At 39.9% G+C, this 13,613-nt stretch overlaps 2 protein-coding genes across 2 annotated transcripts in view; one reads left to right on the top strand and one right to left on the bottom strand.

Annotated features, from left to right (window-relative positions):
- The window catches only part of BORA (BORA aurora kinase A activator), a 27,392-nt gene extending 26,936 nt beyond the window's left edge, over nt 1-456 (bottom strand). The window contains exon 1 of the mRNA XM_069602328.1: nt 384-456. The gene's annotated coding sequence lies outside the window, so the exon portion shown is untranslated. The remainder of the gene's footprint in view (nt 1-383) is intronic.
- Nucleotides 62-13,613, top strand: MZT1 (mitotic spindle organizing protein 1). The gene is made up of 3 exons (XM_069602338.1): nt 62-357; nt 5,090-5,235; nt 12,638-13,613. The coding sequence occupies exons 1-3, from the start codon at nt 285-287 to the stop codon at nt 12,659-12,661; spliced, it is 243 nt and encodes an 80-aa protein (XP_069458439.1). The 5' UTR covers nt 62-284; the 3' UTR covers nt 12,662-13,613.

Below are 13,613 nucleotides of genomic sequence, written 5' to 3'. Positions count from 1 at the left end.
GCACGGGCCTTGTGCGCGACTGGCCAATGACGTCGTACCGCTGTCCGCGAACCAGCCAATCGCAGCGAGGCCGCGTAGTAAATTCGAATGGCAACTCCTCGCTTCGCGTTCTGCCCAGAGTATCGCGGCTCCAAATTCAAATCAACGCAGCCTCACGCTGGCGAACAGCGCGAGAGGCGGAGCCTGCCGGCGTGAGCCCGGAACGCGCGGTGTGATTGCCCAGGAGAAAGGAAGGTGCTCCAGTTCCGGGTCAGGCCCTTCGCCCGCCTCCCTCGGCCTCCGCCATGGCTAGCAGCAGTGGCGCCGGGTCGGCGGCAGCGGCAGCGAATCTGAATGCGGTGAGGGAGACCATGGACAGTGAGTGCCCGTTTCGCCCCCTTTACCTTGCCTCTGTTCCCCAGAGCCAAGGCCCTGGGGCGGGGCTGGGCCCACGAGGACTTCAGGTCCACTTCCTGCCCCGCTCGGCATCTTTGGAGATGCTTCTAAGGGACCCTCCAGAGCTGATGGCCCCATCCTTTGAGAGTCGTCTCTCCGTTCCTGCGTAGTTTGTCGCGCGCACGGCGTTGTGGTCTCACGTCAGCCCGGCGCGCGCCTGGTCCCTCCCGCAACGGACCCCGCGCGTCGCCTGTTTCCCGCCTCGAGGGCTTTCTCCCGAGTGCTCATTTCGCGCCCTCTCCCGCGCCCAGTCCCCGCGACCTTCCTCGCGCGAGCTCATGCCACGCCTGGTCCCCGCGCCAGTTCCCCCGCATCCCTTCTCCTGCGCCGGCCTCGCGCGCCTTGCCCACCCCGCGCGCCGCATCCAGTGAGGGGAGCGCCTCCGAAGCGCCCCAGACTGTGAGCTCCTTGCAGACAGTGGCTTCCTGTGTTTGATCACCGCTCCATCCCTCCTTGTACCTTGCGCTGCAGCGGGAGCATGTTAAATACCTACCCCTTGAAGAAACAAGTTGTGCTTTAATCAGAGTTGCCCCCGTTTAGTCCTGGAGCCGGTGATGCCGGTGTCCGGAGACCGTGGGCGTATTTACCTGTTTTGCAGCAGGGAGCACGCAGGTAAAAACTGCCCGCAAGTAATAGAGGAAAAAAGTGTCTTGGAGTTACCCTGTCTTTCCTTTCTTTCTATTGCCGGCTCTGCCACTTTATAGCCCTGGTGTAGGCTTGGACAAGTCGTTTAAACATCTTTGAGCCTGCTTTTTTTTTTTTTTACCCCAGTGAAACAAGACTGCTACCTCGTGCTGTGTGAGTGCTAAGTCGCTTCAGTTATGTCCGACTCTTTGCGACCCAATGGACTGTAGCCGGCCAGGCTCATCTGTCCATGGGATTCTTCGCTCAAGAATACTGGAGTGGCTTGGGTTGCCAGGCCCTCTTTCAGGGGATCTTTTCAACCAGGGATCGAACCCAGGTCTCCTGCATTGCAGGCAGATTGTTTACCGTCTGAGCCACCAGGGAAGCCCCCTACTACCTCCTAGGATTATTGTAAATATTTAAATAAGATAACCTGATAAAGGTATCTCGAAGGTGACCATTAACAGGTAGTTCTTGCACTGTTTTTGTGTATAAACATCATTCCGCGACCCCTTTTGTTGTCCCCATTTTATTTGCCTGCATCTGTATATGTGTGTTTGATAGATGTTAAGTTTTGCTTTTTTGCGTTTTCCAAGGGATACCCACATGAACTGCTGTCTCTTTCAAACCGTGAAATTCTCATTAAGCAGTGTCAGCCTTCATGTCCTATCTCTGGCTCTTTCACTATAGGCTCCACTTCCTATTAGAGCTCCTTCTTTATGAGGACTTGTGATAAAGCTTATGATTTTCTTTGCACTCGCTGCTGCTTCGCTTTTCAAAGAATTTTTTTTTATTAAGAGTCTTTGCTTCTAATATTTTACTCAGTGTCTGCTTTTGTCTTTTTCTGAAAAATGGAATTTTGTTAATACCATATTCAGCCTATTTTCCCATCCTTCTTGAAATAGCAGAACTTATTAGTTTTATTTTGTAAGTGGATTTGTGTACATAGAGACTAGTGTACACCATTATTGTCTTACATCTTTGCTTGGAAGCCAATGTGGTTTCTGAACAGTGTGAAGTGTATTTGAGGCCTGACTTCTAGTCAGTTTTCTTATATTAACTGTTCCTTATTATATGGGCACAGGATTCCATTTGAATAGAAAGCCCACATTTTCTCTCTGATGAAACTACTGATACAGAAATGAGAACTGATTGTTTTTAATTGGCTGCATCATCAAGGTTTTCACAGGCAGAACTGCAGATTATAGTGTTAGAATATGAAAAAGTGAAGAAAGACCAGATTATTTTTTCTCAACCAACACTGGCGGAGAGAGTGTGCAAAGTAGAGAACACTGCTCCTCTATACACAGTGTGTCCCCAAATCAGAAGGTAAAAAGGAAAGCCCCAGGTTGGCAGTGTATCAACATGTGTTAAATGTGGCAGTTAGGTCCTGTCATGTCCATTGGAACTAGCTGCTATCATGCCATGCATGCATGATCAATCACTCAGGCATGTCCGACTCTTTGCCGTTCCACGAACTGTAGCCTTCTAGACTTGTCTCTCCGTGGGATTTCCCAGGCAAGAATAATGAAGTGGGTTGCCATTTCCTCCAAGGGATCTTCCCAACCCAGGGATCAAACTGACATCTCCTGAATCATAATTGAGTCCAAAACAGTCAGTCAAAATGTGTAGTTTTGCAAAGTTAATGAAATATTTTCCAGGCTGTCTCTAATGATTGAGGCACAAAGGGAAACATAGGGACACTTTCACTGTTAAGAATTGACCACACACTCAACTGAAAAAGTCCTCAATGCAGTCCTTTAATAATCCCACCTTTCTCCACTCGCATTGCCAGAAATAGAACTTTAACTTGCCCAAGGGACTGGGCTGACCTACATAAGCCAATGCAGGAGACATGGGTTTGATCCCTGGGTCAGGAAGATCCCTGGAGAAGGAAATGGCAACCCACTCCAGTATTCTTGCCTGGGAAATCCCATGGACAGAGGAGTCTGGCGGGCTACAGTCAATGGGGTTGCAAAAGAGTAAGACATGACTTAGCCTTAGCGACAGTAACAACAAATTATGTTTTTGGCAATGGTGATTAAACTTTCCTTCTTCCCTACTTGAGGCTTCAGTGTGATACAGTTGTTCCTCAGTATTTGCCGGGAAATTGGGTTCAAGGCACCCTCACCCACCCACCCATACCACAATCTGTGGGTGCTCAAGTCTGTCATATAAAATGGCTAAGTGTTTGCATATAACCCACATTCATCCTCTTGTATAGGGGCTTCTCAGGTGACTGAGTGGTAAAGAATCTGCCTGCCAAGAATTTTTTTTCCCAAATATTTTCAATACACAGTTGACTTGTATCAAGTTGTAAACTAGCAAAAGAAGTAAAGAGAGTCCACAGTGTGCAAGGCAGTGTTGGTGAAGCAAACATATAGCCCATGCTCCCACCATCAATCCCCTTGCTTTCTCATGTGAGGTCTCCCCTACCTCTATCCTTCACTAAGCTTCTTCAGTTCTTCACTCATCTCAGATTTGACCTTTTGTATTAATCTCTCCTGTCCATGCCACCTACCAGTCTCTGCATAATTGCAATAACTTATCTGGACTCCTTCTCCCCAGGTCTTACACTGGGAAGAACTTGGTAAATGAGACTGAAAGGCTCATGTAAAGACAGTGTAATTATGGTTGTGAAATGTGAGATGAGCCAGACAGGAGAATATACTAAGGCCCTATTGAAGATTTGAGAACTCTTGGAAGCTACTACATTTAAAACAGGAATATGACAAGATCAGATATTCTTTTTTTTTTTTTTTAAGATTTTGCCTTCAAGGCTGCAGTGCAGTGGCAGGATGGGAGTAACTGAGGCAAAACCCAGCAGATACCTTGAGTTGAGCAGGAGTTTAGGGTCCAGGGAGACCAAGGCAGGCAGAGTTTTTAAGACAGAGTACCTGAGAGGAAAGAGCCTGCACCTAGAGAGAATTCTGGAGGTCCATGGAATGTTCTCCCTCAGGTATTCAGCATGGCATTGATCAGTGTGCAAGGAAAGTACCCCAAAAAGATACCAAAGGATCAAACTGTTTCTAGATAACTATATCTCATGACAAAGCTTGAGAATATGTATAGAAATACAAAACTGTCAAACACCCAGCACAGTAAAATTCACAATGTCTGGCATCCAGTCAGAAATTATTAGGTATGCAAAAACAGAAGAATGTGACTGATGATAAGAAAATTTTAATCTGTTAAAACTGATCCTCAGTTGATACAGATGTTAGGATTAGCAGGTGAAAACATTAGAACGGTACTCCATGTGTTCAGGTTAAGTATAGGAATGGAAGAGAGGTTTTTTTTTTTTTTTTAAACAAATTGAACTTCTCAAGATGAAAATGAATATGAAGTATGAAAAAGTGGAACAGGCCCATATCACAAAAATCATGAATATTATGAAAGTTTTCAAAAGGACTTAGACTGAAATTAAAGGTGGCTTAGTATTGTTCATTTGTCTGTTCATCCCAAAATAAAGTGTTATTTTCATACAGCTCATATCAAAATCCAAATGGTATATTACTGACTAAGCAGTTCCACTTCTAGGAATTTATTCTGATAAAATTAAGTTCCTATGTACAGATATTTGTCATGGTATTATTTTCATCAGGGAAACAGGAGACCCACATAACAAAATAGAGCAGTTAAGTAATATATGTTATTTCCTTAAAATGGAATATTACATGAATGATTAAATTACATTGTAAGAGAATGCTAAAAAGTGGGAAAATGTTCGGAATAATCTGGACTATGGTATGTGAATTTTAGATAGATACTAAATGAGTAGTAGAATATAAACCAAGATATAGAAAAGTTATGTGGAGGGAGGTTGTAATTTATTTGTAAGTTTCTAGAGCTAAGTAAGGGCAGTATTACATGCCGGTTTTCCAGTATTACATCCCGGTTTCCAAATCTAGGAATGCTGTGCTGTTCTTTGGTGTTATACAACATTATATGAATTAAAAACAGAGGTATTCACGTGCATTTTTTAAATGTTACAAGATTTTATTCTTAAAATTTTCTTGTCTTTTTCCAGTCCTACTTGAGATTTCAAGAATTTTGAATACTGGATTAGATATGGAAACTCTGTCTATATGTGTGCGGCTTTGTGAACAAGGAATTAACCCAGAAGCTTTATCATCAGTTATTAAGGAACTTCGCAAGGCCACAGAAGCCTTAAAGGTAGAGATTCATATGTTCACTCACTCTGAATGAAAATGCTTTTGTTTAGAAAACAATTAATGCTGAAATTTTATGTGAATAATTCTAAACAAGGTTAAACTAACATCTGTCATCAGGAGAAATTCTGAAGGCCGGGATCTTAGTAGTGTATGTTCAGATCACAAAATACTCTATCTGAACCATGTTGTCTTTTTGTAAAAGTCTCTGATTATGTTTAGAATTCTGCTTGTGTTGGGGGTGATATTGTTTCTGCCCCCCTCCCCCAAAGATATGCTTAAGTGTGCAACACCTGTGAATATACCATGTTTGGAAATAATGTATCTGTAGGTATAATCAAATTGCCATGAGATCATAATGGGTTAATGACCAGTGTCCTTATAAAGACAAGAGAAATTTGGACACAGATATACAAAGCACATACCCTGTGAGGACACAGAGGGGATGCTCTGTGATGACAGAGACAGAGATTGGAGTGATGGTGTTTACAAGACAAAGAAGGCCAAGGATTGTTGGCAGCCACCAGAAGGTAAGAGGCAAGGAAGGATACTCTGCTAGAGCCTTCAGAGGACTTCTGCCTCCAGAACTATTAGAGAATAATTTTCTGTTGTAAGCTACCCAATTGATGGTACATGTTTATTGCAACCCTAGAAATCTAATTTAGGTTTACTATTGGAAAGTGGAGTGCTGCTATAAGAAATACATAAAAATGTGGATGTGACTTTGGAATTGGGTAATAGATAGAGGTTGGAAAGTTTTAGGGTGCTTGATAATAAAAGCCTGGATGGCCTTAAAGATTTGGTAGAATGATAGACATTAAAGGTGATTCTAGTGAGAGCTCAGAACGAAAAGAGCATCAGTCATCTCAGAGAATATGTCTATCATTATGAATAGAATCTTGTTAGAAATATGAACGTGAAAGGTGCCTGTCTGAGGTCTCAGACAGAAATGAACAACCTCGGGTGTTGGACCCTGGAGGAAAGGCCATCCTCGGTATAAAGAGCACTCAGCTGAATTATATTCTGCTGTTGGAAGGAAAATAAAACTTGTAAGCAATAACTTGGGTATTTAGCTAAGGAAATTTCCAAAGCATGGAAAGTAGGGCCTGGTTTCTCCTTGCTGCTTATGGTAAAATGTAAGGGGAATAGGAAATTGAGGAAGGAATAAGTAAAAAGAAACCAGCGCTCACTTTGGGAAGCTCTCAGCCTACCCAGATAGATCTCTGGAAAGAAGGCTGAGAGTGTAGCTAGATAACCTTTTGGTGAAGAGATTAGGTTGTGTGATTCAGATACAGTGAACATCTCAGTACAAAATCAGGCTAGCTTGACTTAAAGGGATGAAGAAAGGCTGTCATACTTCTGGGGTTCTATAGGCGGCTGATGGAGCTGTTAGTGTGTGCACATCCTTGAAGGAAAGGGAAGAGTAGTCCAGAGGCCAAGAACTGCTGAGGCCAGATGGGCTGTGTTGCCAGCGTGGACCCAGAGGACCACCTTTTTTCAAATTCGCATCAACCACCTTTTAATTGCTGAGATTGCAAACAGTAAAGGTGTTGTGTTCCCTTTCTTGTTTGCACACACTCCTATTTAAAATCTCACATGATGTTATTTCCATATTTATGTAACACTCATATTGAGTGTTAAACTCATTAAACTCACATGAACATTTTGGAGAAGGCAATGGCACCCCACTCCAGTACTCTTGCCTGGAAAATCCCAAGGGCAGAAGAGCCTGGTGGGCTGCAGTCCATGGGGTTGCGAAGAGTCAGACACGACTGAGTGACTTCACTTTCCTTTTCACTTTCATGCATTGGAGAAGGAAATGGCAGCCCACTCCAGTGTTCTTGCCTGGAGAATCCCAGGGACGGCGGAGCCTGTTGGGCTACCGTCTATGGGTTCGCAGAGTCAGACATGACTGAAGCGACTTAGCAGCAGCAGCATATGAACACTTAAGTTAGTCCTTCTTAAAACTTGTCCAAGGATGAAGTAACTTATCCTCTACCCTTTTGTCTTTCCTTTGAGGAGACATGCAGTTTACCCATCTCAGATTAAGTTACTCTCTGATAAATTCAAATAATCTGGGTCATTGGTTTTGTGCTTTTTAAAACTTTTTTTTTTTTTATTAAATCTAACACCAAGAGGTAAACAAGGCACATTTACAGAGCAAAAATGTATCATAAGTACAATTCTCATTGTCAGCACCCTAGAAGTTCCCTTATGCTCTCCTATCACTAACCTCTCTTTCCTGCTCCCCATTCCAGTAACTACTCTCCTAATTTTTATGATAGAGACTTTAACATTTTCACTGACTAAGCATGGATCTCTAAACACCAGTTTAATTTTGTGAAAAAATTTTTAACTTGCTGTGAGATTTGACAGCACAGTTTCTTTTTTCCACTGAGTTCTTTCATCTGACATTGTTTTTGTGAGGTTCATTTCTGTTGTATGCAGCTGTAGTGCATTCCTTTTCACTGTAATAATCATGTTTCATACAAATGTAGTACTTTTATTTATCCTTACTACTATGAATGGGTATTAGGTTGCTCCCTGTCCAGAGCTATCATGAACATGCTGCTCTGAGCTTAGTTGTCTATGTCTTCTGATACATGTATGTGGGCATTTCTGTTGAGTGTGTATCTAGAACTAGAATTGCTGAATCATAGCTTCTGTGTATCTTCAACTTGAGGAATTAAGGCCAGACTTTACTACAGTGGTTATATGAATTTGTATTCCCACCAGCAGCAAATGAATTTCCCTTGCTTCTCATCTTTCTCTATACTTATTATTGTGAGTGTTCTTTAATTTTAGTCATTCTGGTAAGTGTGTTTGGACTTCTCCTTGTGTATTAGCATTTCTGTGAGTACCAGTGAGATCAAATGAATTTGGGGGGGAGGCATTTTCTTTTGTGAAATATCTTTTCATGTAGTTTGCCCATTTTTCTGGGTTATCTGTCCTATTCTTCTTTGTGGGTAGTCTTTGCTTAAATATTTTGGAAATGAACTTTTGTCAGATATACATGTAAGGCTTCTAATCAGAATTTTTAAGTAATTATGAAAACTATTCAAATTTTATATTTCTTTTTTAAATGTATTTTTAATTGGAGGATAATTTCTTTACAGTTGTGTAATAAACACAATTTACAATTGTGTAGGCTGGTTGGATGGCATCACCAACTCAATGGACATGGGTTTGGGTAAGCTCCGGGAGTTGATGATGGACAGGGAGGCCTGGCGTGCTGCGGTTCATGAGATCACCAAGAGTTGGACATAACTGAGCGACTGAACTGAGGCTTCTGCCATGCAAAGCTTGAATCAGCCACAAATACACACAAGTCCCCTTCCTCTTGAACCACCCACCCACCTCCCATCCCATCACAGAGCACCAAGTTAAGCTCCCTGTGTTGTCTAGCAACTTATATTCCTTTTTTTAACTCAATAACTGTTGCTTTCATATGAGAGAAAGAAAAATAACTACATAATACAGTAAGAATAGCTAGTATTTACTCTGCTTTTGCTAAACTCTGCACTGAGGACTCTCGCTGCATTGTTTCCTTTATAGTCAATGCACGGATGTTTACTGTGACGACTAGTAAGAGTTTACCCCTAAGGAAACTGAAGCTTTGGTGCTAACTCACTTCTCCCAAGACTTCCAGTTCAGTGGTTGAGCTAGGATTTGAGCTCAGACCTTCTGACGTCAGGGTTGTTAACTGCTAAGTTTCTGCCTACAGTAAGTTCTAAAAAATATCTGAGCCTGCTATTTAAAAAAGCAGGAAATGATTAGAACCAAACCAGTGGACTGGAGCCCAAGTACCTTCCCTGGCTTAATACTGTCTCATAACCCTGTTTTTAAAAATAACAGGTATCATAGCCTATTATTAGTAAATTTCTGAAATTTCAGTGGAAGAGAATTTACTTAATATACATCTTCCACAACCACAAAAATTTTTATTCAGCTATGCTGGAGTTTGAAAGAGAATAAGAAGGCAGAATAGCAAGAGATTTTTGTATTAATGCAGATTGACTGATGTGAAGGAACTGGAGACAAGAAACCTAGCTGGACAGGTAGGGGGCAGATAACATAGCTTCTTAGAATAAAAACCAAGGTATTAGGAGATTCAGAAGTGCCTGTTTAACATAACTTTTTCAGCTTTGATGTCCTGGTTATTCCACATCCAGTGGATTTTAATGAACTCTGAAGGCAAAGTCAATGCAGTAACTCCCCTACATAGCAAACTTTCAAGTTGTGAACGTCAGGTGTGAGTGAAATTGCAGCTTGCCCTCTGCCTCCTATTGCTGACCATCCTTCAGCTCTACCATCTTGCACATCCTCTCCCTCACCATTAGTAATTCTTCTTGCCTGTCCACTCAATGCCATTCCCTATATGCCAGCCATTGTCTTATACTTTGCACGGTACCGCACTGTTAGATTCAAAATGTTTCTTTATTTTTTGTGTCTGTTTTTTATGTATTATTTGTGTGAAAAGTATTATAAACCTAAAATACAGTTATACAGTTATAATAATACTATTATAAACCTATAGTACAGTACCATATTGTGTCGGTTAGGTACCTAGGCTAACTTTGTTGGACTTATGAACAAATTGGACACTCTCAGAAAAGAACTCATTTCCATGTAGGGGACTTACTACAATTAAGTTGAACAAAAATCAGAAAGTGTTGCCCATTTGAATGGAAAATCAGTCTCATACACCCACAAAGCCTCTTAAAACACATTTCTCCCATAATCTAAAATTGGTATACCTGACTCTTTCTAAAACTAGGTAGGGGAAGAGATCGTGAAAAGTTTCCAGTAAAGAAGAAATGTTCATTAGAACTTTTTCTTGAAAGTAATGTTTGAAATCTATTTAAGTTGTATAAAAGTAATACATGTTGGTAATTTTTAAATATTTAGATCAGAAAATACAAAGAAGGAAACAAAAATCATTCAAGATCACCAGTAGATAACCCCTGATAATATTTGGTTAACATCATTCTAGCTGGTCTCATGCTACTTTGAAAATAAAAATATTATAGTTAATCTCATTGAATTAAAAATGAATAAACTTCCTCAGGTTGATTCTCTGCAGATCAAAGTCTGTTCTCTCCTAACTGCTCCTGCTGGATCTGGGTTGGGAGCTGGTTGGTTCAGAACTGCACTCAGCCACACCTGTCTTCTCTTGACCGCCTTACCCTGCCCCAGCCTTACTGCCTTAATATGCATAGGTTCTCTCTCTTGTGTGGTTGCTGCTCATGAATTTTTTTCTGCATATTTTTTGTTTATTTCTCTTAGTGTGATAAATAGAGTAAGGAGAAACTCTTCTTGCTGCATTGTATTATCTTTACCTAGAAATCCTAGTGATTAGAATTTAATTATATGGTACTCATCTGTTTTAGACCATGTACAATATAAATCACAGATGTGATGAAATGTTGCAAGGAATTGTTGATCTGAAACATAGTTTTTTCTTCTGTTCTTAAATATGAAGAAAATTATAATAATTTTGCTAATTATTTTGTTTTTCTCTTTCAAATCTTTTAGATTTGTATATAGGTGTTGTATTTTATATGTATGCATAAATATGTGTGTGCGTATATTATAGTAAAAGCAGCTAGTTGTGTGTCACCCAGATAGATAAATTTCTTAACAGTGGTAGACAGATTGCCTTATGTTTATTTGCTGCAGCATAAGTAGAATTGTTAATCACGTGTATTTATTTTAAAAACAAGACTTTATTTTTATGAATGTTACTTTTATCAACACTGAATTTTTGTGTTGTTTCCTCAAAGCTAGTATTTATGTGTTGGCAGTCATTTATAGATTCTGATTTCAGAAATTGTGGGCAAAACTCATTTTCCCATATTTTCTACTTTCTTGCCATGGTACCTTGAATTATACACTATCGGTGACTTCAAACGCACTAAGCCTTGTGTTTTCTTTTGAAGCTGTCCTGTACTACCAGATACCTCAGAGTATGTGATGTATCTCCTCACTGCAGCATGAGGACACTGGCACTGTAGAATTTGTAGTTGGCAGAGAAATGAGGGATGAAGTAAGTCCCATGTCCCCATCCATCCTCAAAGGAGGGAATAAACTTGGGCAATGGAAAGTTTGGAGAGAAGACCTCGGATGTGGGTTTTCCCCAGAACCGCTGTGTATACACTTTTGGAGTCTTTAATGACTGTCTGGAAACTGTTTGAGTTTCTAGGATGCCATTGCTGTCTTCCTTTCAACTGGAAAGTAGTTCTGCACCCATTTAACATGAATGCTCTACAAGGTTGACGGCTTGCCTAATTCAAATGAAAAGACATGTTGCCTTCTATCTTGAAGGGGAACCTCTAAAATTAGTATGAAAATGGGATCAGGTTCTAATTCTTGTGAATAGTAAACCCAAGAAGAGAAAGATGAACAACCATTATATAGCAAAACATGGGAGGTTTTGTTGACAAGAATGTTTCATACTTAGTTACCTACGACTTTCCAGGTATCTTAAGGAATTTCCTTGAAGGATCTCTGAACTGAATATTAAAAAACAAGTTTTAATTAGGAGGTTGAAATGTAAATGAATTGAGTTTACCATGTACTTTTATTTAAATTCAGTATTTCCATATTTGGCCTTGAGAAATTGCCTATTTAAATCCTATCTTTTAGAAATGCATATAAAATAATTTTCTGATGAATGATAATGGTGTGTGGAAATTTCTACAGAGTAATCAGGGAAAGGGTAATGGATGCTGGTTTAGGTAAAGCTGTGTTAGCCACGAATTCATTATTCCTCTTTTGCCTTTTTTTTTCCTTTGCATTACAGCATAACAGATCTTTTTCATTCTTAATTCCCTTTTTGCACTGTAATGAAACAATACAGAAACAAACTAACAAAGACTGTGGATGAGGACTTCTATAAGTTAATTTTTCAAGTAGTGCTTGTTATATTTTTACATTAACTGTTATTTAAGATTATGTCACAATTTGGACTTCCCATGTGGTGCAGTGGTAAAAACTTCACCTGCCAATGCAGGAGACTCAAGAGACGCAGGTTCAATCCCTGGGTTGAGAAGATCCCCTGGAATGGGAAGTGGCAACCCGCTCCAGTACTCTTGCCTGGAAAATTCCATGGACAGAGGAGCTTGGCGGGCTGCAATCCATGGGCTCACAAAAAGTTGGACACAACTGAGTGACTGAGCACAAACACAATAATTTTCTACTGTTAGCCTAGCAGTCAGTCCAAATGGTAGTTCTAATAATGTCCTGCAAAAAGTGAACGCTTCTGCATTGTGCTGATAAAAGTGCTTTGCTATATGTGGGGGAAGAGTTGTTTGTTAATGACAGTGCAATATTGACAAATTTATTTCCATGGTGTTTTTTCCCCCCCCCATGATTTTGTTTTACTGAATCATACTTTCTTGTTCTAGGCTGCTGAAAATATGACAAGCTGACTTCCTGAAGAAATCCTGATGAGCTATGTCAAGCTGTGTAAGAAGATTGAAGATTGCGTTGTAGTCAAGAACATACAATGAAATCACTGCATGTAGCAATGTGGAAACATTGTCCTTTTTAAAAGAATTATAAAACCATAGCTTTCTAAATCAGTGGAAAGTGGCTTACAGAGAAAACTATCAGTTGTGTTTACATCACATCTTTTTTTTTTTTCTTTAACCGCTCTAATGCTTTGGCATTGCTGTGTTCATATTTATGTATTCCTAATTTATAGCTCTGATAGCTTTAATTTTCTAAGCAGTCTGTCCATCAGATGTGCACATCTGCTGTGCCTGGGTGAACTATAGTGGAACCCATCAGTAGTAATGTTGTAGTTAAGACTTGTTGACATTTCCATTATAAACTTAAATTTTGAATTGTTTATGCAAAATAACTGTGGATTTATGTTGTATTAGACTGAAAGTTGACAGAATTTCCGCTACCATGTGTGGATTTTTGATTTAGATTCATTATGCATGTCAGAATCTTGTTTTTTGTAAGAACATGGAAAACGTGTTGTCAATCTGCTCTTTAACAAAGAATATTTTCTTTTTTTAAACATGAAGTTGAGTGGCAGTTAATAGTGTGACCCAGATCATATTGATTGAAAAGTAAAACTTTCAGAAAACTTAGATTTTAAAGGTAATGACAGTGCTTAGCTTAGTATTGTCATTTGATTCATTTAAATTTAGGGAAGATATTAATTGAGAATGTTTTTCTAAGTTTTTAATTCATAATGAAACAATTCCAACATGAAAAGTCTTTTTACTTTTGTTAAGTAAAAATAATTTGAGTGCTTACTTAATAAAATACCTTGAGTGGTTATCTAGTAAATCACCAAACAGGTGGTGACATTCAATAAATGTTACTAGTTTCTGAAGGAATAAAGATTTCCAGTCATTAAACAAAAAA

The sequence above is a fragment of the Ovis canadensis genome, chromosome 10 (genome assembly GCF_042477335.2).
Source record: "Ovis canadensis isolate MfBH-ARS-UI-01 breed Bighorn chromosome 10, ARS-UI_OviCan_v2, whole genome shotgun sequence".
Lineage (NCBI taxonomy): Eukaryota > Metazoa > Chordata > Mammalia > Artiodactyla > Bovidae > Ovis > Ovis canadensis.
Note: the sequence above shows the minus strand (reverse complement) of the source record. Positions and strands in the feature narration are given on the sequence as shown.